The sequence below is a fragment of the Orcinus orca genome, chromosome 1, assembly GCF_937001465.1.
Source record: "Orcinus orca chromosome 1, mOrcOrc1.1, whole genome shotgun sequence".
In the NCBI taxonomy this organism is placed as follows: domain Eukaryota; kingdom Metazoa; phylum Chordata; class Mammalia; order Artiodactyla; family Delphinidae; genus Orcinus; species Orcinus orca.
Window position 1 is genome coordinate 8,090,430 of NC_064559.1, and position 17,044 is coordinate 8,107,473.

The 17,044-nt window shown below is 36.9% G+C and overlaps 1 protein-coding gene across 1 annotated transcript in view; it reads right to left on the reverse strand.

Moving 5' to 3' along the window:
- SMYD3 (SET and MYND domain containing 3) overlaps positions 1-17,044 on the reverse strand; it is a 714,793-nt gene that overhangs the window by 516,126 nt on the left and 181,623 nt on the right. Inside the window, exons 3-4 of the mRNA XM_004270962.3 lie at positions 1,883-1,990; positions 231-288 (exon numbers count right to left, since the gene is read on the reverse strand). Coding sequence (XP_004271010.1) covers positions 231-288; positions 1,883-1,990 — 166 coding nt within the window. The remainder of the gene's footprint in view (positions 1-230; positions 289-1,882; positions 1,991-17,044) is intronic.

Below are 17,044 nucleotides of genomic sequence, written 5' to 3' on the forward strand. Positions count from 1 at the left end.
CTCCCCTCACTGCCTAACTTGGACACCTCTATGGCACCTCACAAACTCCTATAGGGCCAAAGCTACCCTAGAATAAATTAAATAAGCTAATGTGTCTATATAAAAGCATGAAAAGGTTTGCTGCCTCACATAATAAAGAGACAGAAAAACAAAGTTTAAAAAAAAAAAGGCAACTCATCAGCTCAGCAAATAAATGATAGAACTTAAGATGCTGATAGAGAATCACTTACTTGACTCCAGATCATAAAATGAGTACAGTTTCTCCGATTCAGAGGGTGTTTCTTCCATCTATGAAGAAAGGGGGAAAACACCAAAAACGATTTCAAGTGCTCCAATATATAAATGAATATGTTTGCATATCTTTAAATATTCAAATGGAAGTCCGTTAAAAAGATAATTTTCTATATTATCCTTCTCATCATTCTTAGAGTTAAATTATTCAATCAGTCACAACTTTAAAATCTGTGTTGCAACTTGACCCACCAATTTAATTTCCAAACACAAAATTCTTTTACAAGAAGTTTCCATTTTTTTCCCCAATTCTACCACAGACTTGTATCACTGTAAGGAATTTACTACTAATTATTATAGAAAAGCAAAGATGGATGAATAAAAATAAGAGTTTATTACAAACTGTGCAACCTTGGGCACGTTACTTAAACTTGAGGTGTCAATTTCCTTATGCGAAACACAGGAGTAATAATAGCACTGAGTTGTTGTGGGATGAAATAAGGTATATCTTGTAAAGCAATTAGCACAGGGCCTAGGAATAGTTAAGTGCTCAACAGAAAGTAGCTATCATTACAGTTAGTTTCTATTAGATTCTGATTCCATAGGTCGGGGTGAAGACTGAGAACTAGAGCCCTGGGTGATTCTGAAGCAACCCATTTCTGCTCTAACAGTGGTTCTCTATCTATTCAATACTAATAAAGCAAAAAAAAAGTTCAGACTCAAATATAATATTATTATACTTTTAATATCCAGTGATTAAAGAAACGCATAATGACAAAGTTGCTCTGAATTTATTAAAGCTCTGAAATAAATTTGTGTATTTTAGTTCAACACAATATGTACATTTAAAAATAGTAGTAAGTATATGTGACAGATGTTGTATATTCAGTCCAAAGACAATGCCAATTTGGCATTCTAAATCCATTTTTCTTTTAGTAAAGATGTAGTTGATATATAACATTGCACCAGTTTTAGGTATATACTTTTACATCCCTAAATTCCTCTGTGAAATTTTATTGCCAAAAGAAGTTAACAGACAACAGGACACAAGAGAGCTGAAGCCTGCAATAAAGAGATATTCATTCTAAAGCCTGGCAAAAAAAAAAAAAAAAAAAAAAAAAAACCCAAAACTGGAAGGTGTCGCCAGAGGGGGATTTCAGGGAATCCACTAGCTGCTTTGGCAGAGTAGGGAAAGGGACTGGAGAAACAATTTCAGTGAATGTTGGCTTAAAAAAAAAAACGAAAAGAAAAAAAGATAAGTACCCTTCCTTGTAAGATTAATTATCATCTAATTAAAATCTCACTTGAAGAGGCAACCAAAAGAATTATATACTTGCCCTGTGCATTAGTTCTCAGTAGAAAAGTAATAAAGGCAATGTAACAGGCATCACTAACATCTCATGTCCCAAACATAGGACTTTAGGTTTCTATTCACAGGAGATCACACACAGGGTCTTCAAAGAGGGACGGTGCACTTTATCACTGCTGTGATTAATAGGAAAACAAGTCTTGTCTTAAGACACTCCCTGGAATAATCCACCTTCTACCTTAACATGGATTTAAATTCAGTCTTAAATATGAATAATACATGCAATTGCAAGCGCTTATGCTAAATTAAAACCCAAGCATATTTCACAAGTTTTATACTCACAAGTTTGAAAACAACTCTGCCAAGAAGTCGGACAGAGTCGGGAGGATATCTGGGTTTGCAGCTTTTAAGGCATTTGCATTCTCGCTTGTGGTCCTGCCAAGCTTTTTTCTGTTAAGACAAGAGTGAGGAGGGCATATAAGACATAAAAATTTAACTTTCATTTACACTGGTTTTGAATGTTGTGAGTCATCAACATTAATTTCAACAGCCTAAATATAACTGCAAATAGAAAATGAAAGCAATATTCTAATACTATTAATGATCCAGGATTCAGTATGGAATTACCAGGCATGGACATCAAGAACTTCCATTTCACCTCTGTCCTTCAATTTGTCCCTTGGTTATTACCTAACTGGTAGAGTCCAAAGAAAGATTCATTATGTCTTTCTTAATAATTTATAAGATAGCCTTTTAGGTGATTAAATAGGATTCAATAATAGACAGTGATTTTGAATACAAAAAGAAAATATCACTCCAAATTAGAAAACAAAACACATGGTTCAAAAAAATCAAAACAGGGCTGATAGCTTTCTGAATTTCTGCGCTATTACAGTAAGTATAGAAATATCAGGAGGGCTAACATAAAAAATAGAAAACCTTTTTGTTTTTTTAAGACAAGATAGAAAGGGGTTATTAGCTAAAATGACCAAATGCCATTTTTACCCAGGACCATCTTGGTTTACTTATGTTGTACTGGCCTAATTATTAATACTGTCCCTTTCCATTCTGAAAAGTGTGGTTTGGATGATAAATTATATAGTCACTTTTCCCAGGATCCTAGCCATGTGCTAGTGGGGCTGAAGAGACCACAGAGCCAGTCACCAATCTCGCAACACGAGGAATAAGAGGACTAAATGGATGGACATTATCCTTGAGTCTGATGTCAGAAATGCCATGACTCCCTTTACATGGGATTACTTCTATATGGAAATAAAATCCAGAGTATCCAATATTTAACCCTGGCAAGTGGAAGACAGCTAAACCAAATATCTAGTATGTTCTTTTCCAGATGAGAGCTGGAAGTTCAATCACTCCCAAATTCTGTGCCTATAAAATCTCCATAGAAGAGGTTTCTCTTTTCCACTTACAGCACAACATGCAGCACAACCAAGACAATAGCTGCAGCTACTTTGAAATTGTGACTCAGATTCAAGTTCAAGACAGCATTTTGCTCAGAAAGACTGCCTGTGTCAGGTTGCTGGGTGAAGGCGTGGTTTGTCTGCTGCTATTTCCTTGTAAACCAAATCTTGGAGACACTGTTTACAAGGGGTACTTCTTTTATCAACTCTATTCACAGTTGCCTCATTTCATTCCTTCATATCCACTATGGCAATGCTCTTAATGTGATTTTTTTTTTTTTAGTGTTTGTACTTTACTCATTTCTAAATAAAACTGAGTTGCTTTCAAAGTAAAGATGAGTATGAAATAAGGTTGTAAAATTAGAAACAGAAAATGTAAAAATTATGGGAAAAAAAAGTCCTCTAGCATTTACTTAGCATTCTACAGTGTTAGACACATGACTAAGCAATTAAAAAATATTTTATTTGGTTTTCACGATAATCCAAATGGTAGATACTGCCATCCTTATATTAAAGGTGAAAAAAGTAAGGCTCAAGAGCTGGGATCTAACTACCAAGCTACATAAATATAAAGGGGAGAGTATAAATTCTTAGTAAGCTAAACAGGAGAGCTAAGCAATTATCGTGCTTGTGTGCAACAATTATTTGAGCTGCCTCACAGGCAAGGCAAAAAGAAAGCATAATGGCTTAAGTAATTCTCATCTTTATCATATACATAATTCTTTATCATATATATAATTCTTATATATTATATATATATATAATTCTTATATATTATATATATATAATTCTTATATATTATATATATATAATTCTTATATATTATATATATAATTCTCATGTATATCTCATATCTCATATCTCATATATATAATTCTTATATATTATATATATAATATATAATTCTCATGTATATCAGAAGGAAGAAAACCTAATACCACAAATATGGTTGAAAGATAAAGGACAAACTAGGAAAAGAAAATTTTAAATACGTATGTAGATAGTGTTAACTGTCACCAAAATACAAAGAGGTCTTATAAAATAACTAAGAAAAGGGTGAATATTTCCATAAAAATAGTAAAAAAAGTGAAGGACATGAAGAGAAAATTCATGCCTAAAAAAGAAATGCCAATAAACAAAAACTAAAAACCAAACAAGTGATCAAAGAAATGTTAATAGAAACAAGATAACATAGGTGACCCATTAGTATAGCAAAGATAAATGAAAATATTAATTCAGAAGTCTCTAGGGTGTAGGGAAGTGGGGACTTTCTAACCTTGTCCTTGGAATCATAAGTTTCCCTAATCTTTCTGATGGGTGTTTGGTAGTAAATATCAGGATTTTCAATGTGCATTTTGCTGGCACAGAAATATTTATAATGCAATTAATCCTAGTTTAAATGATGTACATAAATAAGCTTAAGAATGCTCATTGTAGATTTGCTAAAATACTGGAAATTGGCAATAATTTTCCAGCTTTTCCTATAAGAAAAAGCTACTTTTGTTTTTCTCTTTATACTTTCCCAATACTGTTATCTTTGACTAATATCATGTATTATATTTATAAATAAAAGCAAAACATAATTATCTTTCTTATATCTAATAACTGTGATTCGGGGAGAAGCATTTTTATGTGAAAAAGAAAGCAAAATCACGGTTACTAAACAACTTTTTTTTTTTTTTTTTTTTTTTTGCGGTACGCGGGCCTCTCACTGTCGTGGCCTCTCCCGTTGCGGAGCACAGGCTCCGGACTCGCAGGCTCAGCGGCCATGGCTCACGTGCCCAGCCGCTCCAAGCCACGTGGGATCCTCCCGGACCGGGGCACGAACCCGTATCCCCTGCATCGGCAGGCGGACCTTCAACCACTGCGCTACCAGGGAAGCCCTAACAAACAACTTTTTAACGTTTGTTTATTTTGGAAAACCTGGTTGTAACTCAAAAAATCTTTTAAATGTATTAATTTTTAAATGTTAAAAAAATGCTTCAATGAATTCTTTTGTAATACCAATGAAATCTTTTGTAACGCAAAGACTTAGTAAACTTTTATCAATTTTTAAATATTATTTTATCTTTAGCTTTGTTTATGTCTGGTTTTCTTAAATAAGTATACTACCAGCTAGGCGCAGCATGCGTGTAACAGGTGTTCAATAGATATCTGATGATTTATTCTAAAATCAGTACCACTTAGGAGATATAATTTACTATATATTTACCACTGTTTATTTGAAATTAAAGCCATGCAAAAAGGTCAGGAAAATCCCTAGCAATTCTTGCTTTGGCCAGTCTGAGACGGTTTTGATTGCTTAATTATGAAAGGAGAAGATTGATGAGATGTTACAATAGAAAGAGAAAATCCATTTATTTCTTCTTTCTTACACAAAATAACCTTTACACTATTATTGTAACATTTCCCTCCCTGCCTTGGATACAAAGCCACTACAGCTCAATAACCCATTTAAATACTATTTAACATTGAATTTTAGTTGGATTAAATACTCATTTTAGGGCAGCTTATTATTTTGTGGGATGGAATGTGGGAAGGATCAATACATATTAAATCCAGTTTCAGTAAAACACATCTAATTCACAATCAGGGCTCACTAGACGTTTATTCTGTAAGAGGACTGGATTCATTCATATCTAAGGTAACCTCTCAATGATAAAAATCGATGATTCTGTAATCCCCATTCATAACAAATAATCTGAATTATGTCAAAAAGGCTTGAAACCTCCCCATGTTAGGCTTACAGAGAACTGAAAATTTGGAATGGTATTTTCCTCAGATTTGGGGATATTTAAAAGAAATTGCCTTAAAATATGTAAAAAAGAAACGAATTCTTTTAAGCCAGCTTATTCAACAAGCTCATTTTGTGACTAATAACCACTATTAATTGAACATTTTCTATGTGAAATATTGTCATGATTTTTTTTAACCACATGTTCATGACTCATTCCGATCTCAATCAATCATCTACAGAGGTCTGCTATAGGCAAAACTTAGGATAGTTGAGCTGCCATGCAACTTGCAGGAAAGAAAAGAGACTCAACAGTCTTCCATTCACTTACAGGCTGCTTAACAGCAAATAAATAATATCTTCTGTATGCATCAAATGTAGTACACTAATGAATTACAGGTTGACAGATGCATGAAGACCTGAAAAGCTGGAATCTGGGAAAAGAAAACTGGAAAGCTAAGCACGCTGGCTAACAAGCTATAGTTGACTGACAGGTATTGATTAAAATCTTGCGTAAAACCTCCTTAGAGCACACTAGAGACCTAGCGATAGACATTAGACTTAGCACTTTAAAAGCTTTCTGGATGCTGTAACAAACGTAGGACAAGAGTGCCTCCCCACTAGCCTTAATCAAATTAGACCGATAGGGCCAAATATAAAGACAGAATAAGGCAGGAGGATGGTCATAGGGCAAGAAGTTGACAAAAGAAACAAGAATAAAGTATTACTCCTTAGGAAAATGGGTATTACACTTTCTTGGTTAATTGACGAACCTTATAATAAATAAAAACATTAGAGTCCCAAAGTAAGTCAATCTAGTACAAGGTTCAGGTCAAATCCATTTTGCCACTTGTTTCTGTAAAGTTTTATTGAAACATAGTCAATTCATGGTATTACACTCACTAATTTCATACTATGACAAAAGAGTTGAATAGTTATGACAAATCCTATGGCCCACAAAGCCTAACATGTTTATTATCTGGCCCTCTACCGAAAAAGCTTGCCAATCTCTGATCTAGTGAGAGGTCATATCAAGATGGAATGACCTAATTGATACATTTTAGCTGGAAGGGCAAAATAAATCATTCACCTCTAAGGACTTCTTTGAAAGAAACTTCCATGCTAGATTGATCAAAATGTCAACGCCGAGTTCTAGTGGAACATGGCAGATAGGGCACATGCATTTCATCTCCCCAACACAAGTAATTATCAGGTTTTTAACTCCCAAAGTGAACCGGAAGGGCCATCAATGGATGAGGTGTTTAACCTCATTTCCATTAAGTCAGAAAGTCGGGGTAAGAGAACAGGCTACAGAAACAGGGCAAAGGAGGCCGCCTCAAAGTGGCAGGTAACTTTGGAGGCAGTTACCTGCAAAGTCTTTGACTCCTGCCAAACAGAACTCCAACAAGAATTTAGAATTGAAGACTACGTGTGGGACAGAGAATGGGATTGAAAAGTGACTGAAAAAGAGACAGTGAACCAGAAGTCTGTATACCAGAGGGTCCCAAAACACCTTCTTGCTATTGGCACGATTTTGAGTAAGCAGTGGAGTGTTAAAATGGAGACTCTAGTTGAATGTAACGCTAAGAATATCACTGATCTAGACCATTTCTTCAGCCTTCTGTTTGGTCTTCCCTCCCCAATGCTTACCATCTTATAATGGTTCCCTCAAACAGCAGTCTTATTCTTTGAGTGGCTGAAAGGTTGTGAACACTTTATTACAGAGGAAGAAGTAAGAACTATGCATACTTAATGGCTCTGCAGTGAGCAATATTTTTTAAGGAATGTATTGAGATATAAATTACATTACAATAAAATGGACCCATTTTAAGAGTATAGTTTTATGTAACCAACACCAAAATTAAGATATAGATTGTCATTACTCCCACAAATTCCTTTGTGGGCCTTTACTTTCAACCCCTCAATCCCTGGCAACCAGTAATCTGGTCTCCATCATTACAGACTAGTTGTGCCTGTCCCAGAACAGTACTACTTATTTCTATCTGGCTTTATTTCCTCCATATAATGTTTCTGAGATTCACTCATGTTGCTGTATATATCAATAGTTCTCTTTTATGGCTGAGTAATAGTAAACTGTGGGTGTATCTATGTGTGTATACACACACACACACACACACACACACACACACACACACGCACTACCTAGGAGTAGAATTGATGGGTTAGTTGGTAAGTGCACATTTAACACTTTTAGAAACTATCAAACTTTTCCAAAGCAGTTGTAACATATCACATTCCCACCAGCAGAGTATGAGGTTCCAGTTGTTCTTCCTTGTATGCACTTGGTATAGTCAGTCTTTCTCATTTTAGCCTTTCTAGTGGGTATGTAATGGCATCTCATTGTGGTTTTCATTTTCATTTCTCTGATGACTAATGATGTTAAGCATCTTCTACTGTATATCTTACTGAAGGGTCTATTCAAAGCTTTTGTCCATTTTACTGGATAATCTTACTACTGAATTGTAAGCACTGTTTAAAAATTATGGATACAACTCTTTGGTTGGATATATATGCATTACAAATATTTTCCCCAGCCTGTGGTTTGTCTTTTCATTTTCTTAGTCATGTCTTCAAAGAGCAGAAGGGTTCAACTTTGCTAAAGTTCACTTTATCAATGTCTTGTATAGTGAGTGCTTTCTGTGTCCAGCCTGAGAAACTTGACCTACCCCGGGTCCAAAGATTTTCTCCTAAGTTTTCTTCTAAAAGTTTTAGAGCTTTAGCTTTTAAGTCTGTGATCTATTATGAGACTTTGATGGGGGAAAACTGTATTTATATAATTTCTTTTCCATGTGCATATCTACCACAATTTGTTGAAAATACTATCCTTTCAACATTGAATTACCTTGGCACCTCTGTAGAAAATCAACTGGCTATACATGTGTGGGGTTGCATTTATACTTTTTAAATTTTCTGTATATTATGATAGTATGACATCTTAAAAACCTTTCTGGCTGGAAAGAGAGACTGCCCATCCCAGAGCTAGGCAATTCTTAGAGACAGCAAAAGGCTCAGCAGGGAGCATGCCTTTGATATGCAAACTAACCAATCCAGAGCCCTACCTCCCTCCATCAGCTTTAAAATTCATAGAGCCAGGTACCAGGAATGGAGAGGCCATTCCTATAGCTCAAAGCCCTCTGGAATTATTCAAATTAGCCAATCCTAAACTGTTTACCTTACCCTGCCTTGCCTTTCCTGAGGAAACCTTTTTTTTTTTTAAGTTTTATTGGAGTATAGTTGCTTTACAATGTTGTGTTAGTTTCTACTGTACAGCAAAGTGAATCAGCTATAGGTATACATATATCCCCTATGTTTTGGATTTCCTTCCCATTTAGGTCACCACAGAGCATTGCATAGAGTTCCCTGTGCTATACAGTAGGTTCTCATTAGTTATCTATTTTATACATAGTATCAATAGTATATATATGTCAATCCCAACCTCCCAATTCATCCCACCCCCCCCTTTGTTCTCTACGTCTGTGTCTCTATTTCTGTTTTGTAAATAAGATCGTCTATTCCAATTTTTTCAGATTCCACATGTATGCATTAATATACGATGTTGGTTTTTCTCTTTCTGACTTACTTCACTCTGTATGACAGTCTCAAGGTCCATCCACGTCTCTACAAATGACCCAATTTCGTTCCTTTTTATGGCTGAGTAATCCTGCGGAAACCTTAATAAAGGCTCTAGCCTCAGTTTTCCCCTTTCTCCTCCTTTCTGCCTCCAGACCACCCTGAGGCTTCCCGCACACGATGCTGTGCGGCAATCCATCGCTCCTGTTTCTAGGATCTCTGAGGGTAATAAACTTTTTCCTGAGCCTCTCTGAGTCCTCTCTTGTGGCCATAGCTAACTATCACATAAAAGAACACAGAACAGGGCCAATTTCTAGACTCTCTATTCCAGGGGTCCCCAGCCCCCGGGCCGCGGACCGGTACCAGTCCACAGCCTGTTAAGAACCGAGACGCACAGCAGGAGGTGAGCGGGGGGGGCAAGAGAGCAAAGCTTCATCTGCCACTCCCCATCGCTCCCCACCGCTCACATTACTGCCTGCACCACCCCCCAACCCCATCCATGGAAAAACTGTCTTCCACGAAACCAGCCCCTGGTGCCAAAAAGGTTGGGGACCGTCACTCTATTCTATTCATTGCTCTATACGCCTAACCTAACACCACTGTCTTCATTACTGTAGCTTCAGAGTAAGTGTTTAAATCAAGTGGTCTAAGTCCTCCAACTTCGCTCTTCTTCTACATAAGGGACTCAGTTTCTAAGTCTTTTGCATTTCCACATAAATTTCAGTCAGCTTATCCATCCGTGGGACTTTAAATGGGACTGCATTGAATCTGAATCTAGAAAGTGATATTTTAAAAATCACTTATGACTTTTTACTGATTTTGACTTTTTAAAATCATTATGTGGGACTTAGTTTTGTGTTCTAGAACAGCATGTAAATATCACTAACCTTGACAATATAAAAGTAAAGGTACAGCTGGCAAATTATGGAAAATAGAGTGATAAGAGAGGAAAGAGTGGGAATACTAATATCTTCACCTTAAAGGTAGGGAATCAAAAGATACGATCTACAATTGATAAACACAGATGGAGGCTTGCACATATTGTTTAAAGTTACAGACATGAGAAAAGGAAACTGAACCTAACAGACATACAACAGTTACTGCAAATCTAACACAGCCAAAGCAGATTTTTCCCACCTAAAACTGGGTCTATTACGCTATTACATGGGGGTCTTGTCTTCCCCATGTCAGTAAATGGAATCATCATCTACCCAATTGCTAAAGCCAAAAACCAAGGAGTCATTCTTTATTTTCTTCTTTTTTCGGCCATACTGCGCAGCTTGTGGGATCTTAGTTCCCCAACCAGGGATCAAACCCACGCCCCTTGCATTGGAAGCGCAGAGTCTTAACCACTGGACAGCCAGGAAAGTGCCCAAGGATTCATTCTTGATTCTTCTCTTTCCCTCTCCATCCCCATATTCATTCTTACATTTTTTCATGCAGTCCCAGCCCCCATTCTGAGCAAGTATATCCAGTTGCCTATTCAACATCTCCATGTATATGTTTAATAGGCAAAAACTAAAAATTTGTAAATTAGAATTCTCTTCTCAGAACCTACTCTTCAATAAGATTTCTTTAAGTCACTAAATAGCACCACCATTCACCCAAAGTTGCTGAAGGCAGAAACTTAAAAGTTCTATCTCTGGGACTTGCCTGGTAGTCCAGTGGGTAAGACTCCACGCTCCCAATGCGAGGGGCCCGGGTTCGATCCCTGGTCAGGGAACTAGATCCTGCATGCATGCTGAAACTAAAGAGTTCGCACGCTGCGACTAAGAGTCTGCATGCCGCAACTAAGTCCGCATGCCAAAACTAAAAAAAGAGCACACATGCCGCAACTAAGACCCGGCGTGGCCTAAGTAAATAAATAAATAAATATTAAATGGAACTCCATTTAAAAAAAAGTTCTATCTCTGACTTTTTGTCTCACCTCTTACATCTAATCTATTAGCAAACTCTTCCAGTTACACCTGCAAAATACATCTCAAATCCAATAATTTATTACCACCTCTACTGCTACCACTCTAATCCAAGCCATCAGAGCTCTTGACTAGATCAGTGCCTGCATATGTTGAGTTCTCAACTTGAATGAATGAATGCAACCATGAGCAAATTCAGTCAGTTCTTCCTTCAAAAGATACCCCAAATCTAACCAATTCTTTTTGCTGTTGCTACTCTAGTCCTAGCCACCATTATATGGCAACCAGACTAGTGTAACAACCTCCTAACTGGTTTCTCAGCCTCTATCCTTGCCCTCCTAAAACCTATCCCCACAGCAGTCAGGAAAATTCCTTTAAAATCTCAGACCATAATACTGATCCCCCCTCCCCTTCCCGGAACCCTACAGTAGCAGCCCATCACACATGGAACAAAATGTTTATTTTTAGCCATAGTACACAATGGCCTCATAACCTGGCCCCTCCTATCTCTCTAATCTATCTCCTACAACTCTCTTTGTTGCTTACTCTGGTCCACCGTACTGGCCTTCTTGTCCTTCAGTGAACACACCATATTCATTCCTGCTTTTACATGTGATGTACATCAAACCTGAAACTCCCTTCTCCAATCTTCACGTGTCTTACTTCTTTCAGATCTCCACTCAAATGCCACCTCCTGAGAGGTCTTAGGTAGACAGACAGACAGATATAGAAATACTTATCTCACTATATAGAAACAGATATGGATATAGATACATAGATATATCTCTTTCTCAATATCTATATATTAGATATATAGAAAGAAGTTAAATATAGATATGTATATGTACATATGTGTGTATATGTATTCACACACACATACATATGTAAAAATAGCCTCCCAATCCCTATCATTTTCTCTTGCTCCCTTTATTTTAGGCATAAAAATAAGACAATATTATACATCTGTCTCACAAGGAAAATGAAAGCTCCATAAAGGCAAGGGTTTTCTGTGTCTTGTTCAATAATATTGTGCCAGAGCCAAGAAAAGTTCTGGCACCAGCGCTAATATTTGCTGAGTAAATTAATGGATGGATGAATCCATTATCAAGTCCTTCCTCATTGGCCTCACCTCCAACTGCTTTTTTTCCCTATGATTTATTTTTTTAAGACATTAACTTTTAGAGCAGTTTTAAGTTCATAGCATTGAGAGGAAAGTATATAAAGTTCCCATATACCCTCTGCCCCCCACACATGTACAGCCTCCTCTGTTATCAACATCCCCATCACAGTGGCGCATATGTTACAACTGATGGACTTAGGCGGACACATCATTATCACCCAAGTCCATAGTGTACATGAGGGTTCACTCTTGGTGTCAAACATTCTATGGGTTTGAACAAATGACATGTATCCACCATTATCCAACTCCTTTTTTTCCCCCAAAGAAGTATAATTTAAATTTATTAATAATTAGTTTTTTTAAATTCTGAGAACCAGGTGTGTAATGAACTAGAAAAAATGTTTTTGACAAAGTCTCAGTTTTGACCACTAAATTTCTCTATTTTCCAGCTAACCAGAAGCAACTATAACTCAAAAACATGCAGAACACATAATTTCACAATACTCTGTAAAAAGCAGGGCAAGAATGTTATTTTAGCATTATTTAATTGTAAGTCATTCAGTCATTTTTGTTTGTGGTGATATTTGGTAAAATAATAAGGATACACACTCTGGCAAAACATTTTTTTTCATTTTTTTCATATGAATTTGTTAATCTGTTTACCTCAAACTCCTCTTCATTCCTCTAACATGACAAGCTTTTTTCCTCTTCAGGGCCTTTACATTCGCTGTTCCTTTTACATTAAAAAAAAAAAAAAAAAAAAAAAAAAACTGTTCCGAGATCTTTCCGTGGCTGGGTACTTTTAGACTCCAGCCAAATGTCACCTATACAGGAAGCCCTTCTGTAACCATCTGTGCAATGGCAAGCTCACGCTCATCCAAATCACACTCACTCATATAATCATGGCATTTGTTACTGTCTGTCTCCTCACTCCTATAAACTTTACGAAAGCCAGGACCTTGTTTATTTGTTCATTGCTAGCTGCCCACCACCAAAATCCCAACTTAGAACAGTGACTAGCTAGCAGGTACTCAATAAATATCTATTGGATAGACTCTGGATGAATGAGGATCCTGATATAGCTATATAAAAAGACAGAGAGGAAGCAGATGCTGACATAGGTGAGCTAAATTCTGTTGTCTGTCAGAGCAGGAAGTTAATAGACTATGCCTATACTGATGAATTAAGACATATTAAAACCTTAAAAATGCATTCCAATATACATTAGGTGCAGACAAATACTGCTTGATTCCACTTGTACGAGGTACCTAGAACAGTCAAATTCATAGAGTCAGAAAGTACATCGGTAGATGCCAGGAGCCAGGGGTGGTGGAGGGGAAGGGGGAATGGGGAATTAGTGTTAAAGGGGACAGCGTTTCAGTTTAGGAAGGTGAAAAATTCGGGAGATGGATGATGGTGAGAGTTGCACAACAACGTGAATGTACTTAGTGCCACTGAACTGTACAGTTAAATATGGTTACAATAGTATGTTTTATATCCTGTGACTACCACAATAAAAAAAATGTTTTTAATTATCTCTCCCTATTAGAATTTATATTATACACAGGCAAGGATATTTGTCTGTTTTTTTTTTTCCCATGGATGCATTCCTGAGTGCCAATAATAGTCACTGGCTCCATAATTTTTGAGTTAGAGGATTAAGAAAGTGTCACAATCTAGAAATGCAGCAGACCCAGCTTGATCGCTCTAAATAAACATTTGTTGAATAAAAGAAAACAAAAGACATATTATTATGTCTCACTTATATGTGGAATCTAAAAAAAAAAAACAATTATATTGGGACTTTCCTGGTGGTGCAGTAGTTTAGAATCTGCACACCCAATGCAGGGGGCCTGGGTTCGATCCCTGGTCAGGGAACTAGATCCCACATGCATGCTGCAACTAAGAGTTCGCATGCCACAACTAAGTAGCCCATGAGCCGCAACTAAGGAGTCTGCCTGCCACAACTAAGACCTGGTGCAACCAAATAAATTAATAAAATAAATAAAAATAAATTTTAAAAAATTATAGATACAGAGAACAGACAGGTGTTTGCCAGAGGCAGGAGATGGGGGTAAGTGGGGGAGGGGAGAAATGGGTGAAGATGATCAAACGGTTTATAAAAATTAAATAATTCTTGGGGAGGGCTTCCTTGGCAGTGCAGGGGTTAAGACTCTGTGCTTCCAATGCAGGGGGCGCAAGTTCAATTCCTGGTTGGGGAACTAAGATCCTACATGCCATGAAGCGTGGTCAAAACAAAAAACAAACAAACAAAAAATTCCTGGGGATGTAACGTACAGGTTGGTGACTATAGTTAACAATACAGTATTGTATATTTGAAAGTTGCTAAGAGAGTAAATCTTAAATGTTCTCATCACAAGAAAAAATATTATAATTACGTGTGGCAATGGATGTTAACTAAACTTATTGTCGTGATCATTTTGCCATATATACACCTATCAAATCATTATGTTGTATATCTAAAACTAATACAATGTTATATCCCACTTATATTTCCATCTAAAAAAGAAATATTACTACGGACAGGTTATTTAGAGATGATGTAATTTTAAAAATCGAATTCAACAATTATCACTGATGAATGTATTCATTCATCCATTCACTCAAATTATGCTACATCTGCAGCAGTGACCCATGCACAGAGCATACCTTCAAGGAGCCTGACATCTAACTACAGAAACAGGCAATTAACCCAATTAAATTTCTGTATGATAAAGGAGGGATACAAACTAGTCTCAGGGGGTTAGGAAAAAGGGAGTGACATTTAATCTGAGTTCTAAAGGATAAATAGGAGTTCAGTAGCTGGGGGGAGAGGTCTGCTCCAGACCCAGGGACTTACATAGCCAAAGGCCCAGAAGTAAAAACGTGGCAAAATCTGCCAGTTTGAATTTCACCCTGAGGAAAGAGAGGGCCAGGGTTTCAAGCTGGTGACTGACAGATGACGCTTACATTCTAGAATAAAATAATCACTCTGGTTCCTGTGTAGAAAAGAGAATAGAAGCTTGTAAGAGTTTAAAGACTGCAGCCAACCTAGGAAAGAGATCATGGTAACATGCACAAGGGTAGTGGTAGAGAAGCTAGAGAGAAGTGAACCAATTCAGATCTTCAGGTGGTAGAATCAGCAGGACGTGGTGATTAAGGGGATGTGGAGCCAGGAAAGAACGTAAATCAGAGCTGATGACACCCTGGCAACTAGGACTGCTGAGTGGCTGGTGAGATTATTCACTGAGGTTGAAAAATGCGAAGGAAAGAAGGTCTGGGGTAAGATAATGTGCTCAGGTATAAATATATGGCATTTCAGATACCGGAGCAACACCCAAATAGAGGTGCCCCGTAAGATATGGGTCTGGTGCTCAGGAGAAAGGAGGAGGCTGGAGATGGGAACTGAGAATAATTAATATACAGATGTCAACTGAAGCCATGGGAGTAGATGGGATCACTCTGCAGGCAAATGTAAAGCGAGAAAAGAAAAGCTCAGGCCTGCAGACATTTGCAGAAGTCAAAAAGTTAAATATGATCAAATAATTTTAACCTTTCTACAATATTCCCTTTTTGTTTACAGTTAGATACAAAGCCAACTTCTCTACAGAGCACCCAGTACATATTCTATCAGCCTGAAGCCTGGCACAGAGCTATTTATAAAAACCAAGGGCTTGGCTTTCTTCATTATCATCACTTTGGGTATGATACTACAGAAACCAACTTATTAAATCACGCTGTTAAGTGCTTACTAATGTGGAATTCATCAAAAATGAATCAAATCATTCTACAACTAAACATAAAATGCACACTCAAAAATATGATTCACATTTTTAAAGAGGCCTATAATTATCAACAAAAAATAGAGCCTCTTTCTGCTAATACAGTACTTTTTAAAAGTATGTAAACTGCAATTTGATGTGGTATCCAGCTGCTTGTTTTGCTCTGCAATTAATTCAATTAGAAATGTACATATTATGAATCAAAGTAAATCCAGCAGAGATGAAATAGTAATTGGTGAATTTGCTTAAAATTGGTTTACTTGCTATCTATATTACAAATTTTGAGAATGTTTTTTCATAAGAAAACTTAGCCTGTTCCTCCTCTTTGATCTCATAATCATCTGTGATATGCTGATTATGCCAATATAGAAATAAGACTGGATCCAATATATAACCCCTCTATTACATTATATGACACCTCATAACAAGGTATATACAGAGGAATACGAACAGTTCTGTACGTAGCAGTAAATATATACATGTATGTGTATACTACGTATGACGCATAGACGAACAGTTTGGTGTGTATCCTCCACTCACAAAACAAACACAGAGAGACTACCTCTGGAAAAGAGAAGTAGGAATGGGAGAAGAATGCTGGAGGAAGACTTTTACTTTTCACCCTGCATTAGTCTATACTGTGCTAATTTTTATAATGCAAATGTATCCTTGTATCGCTTATGTTTAAAAATGAAGTGTGAAAACTGATGCCACTGATACCTTCCTTATGAGCACAGGGGACGTTATACCCTATAACACCTCAGCTTCTTGTGGAGAGCTCATTGATGCTATGGCCCCATACATCAAACGCTAAGCTACTGACAAAAGTTATGCCCCCCTAGGGTAAACGTATTTTGGATTTTATGCTATGAATTCGCATCCTCTATATCAATTTCCATTCCAAGTGCTTTTGTTCATTACTGTTCATAGTTCAGTCTGT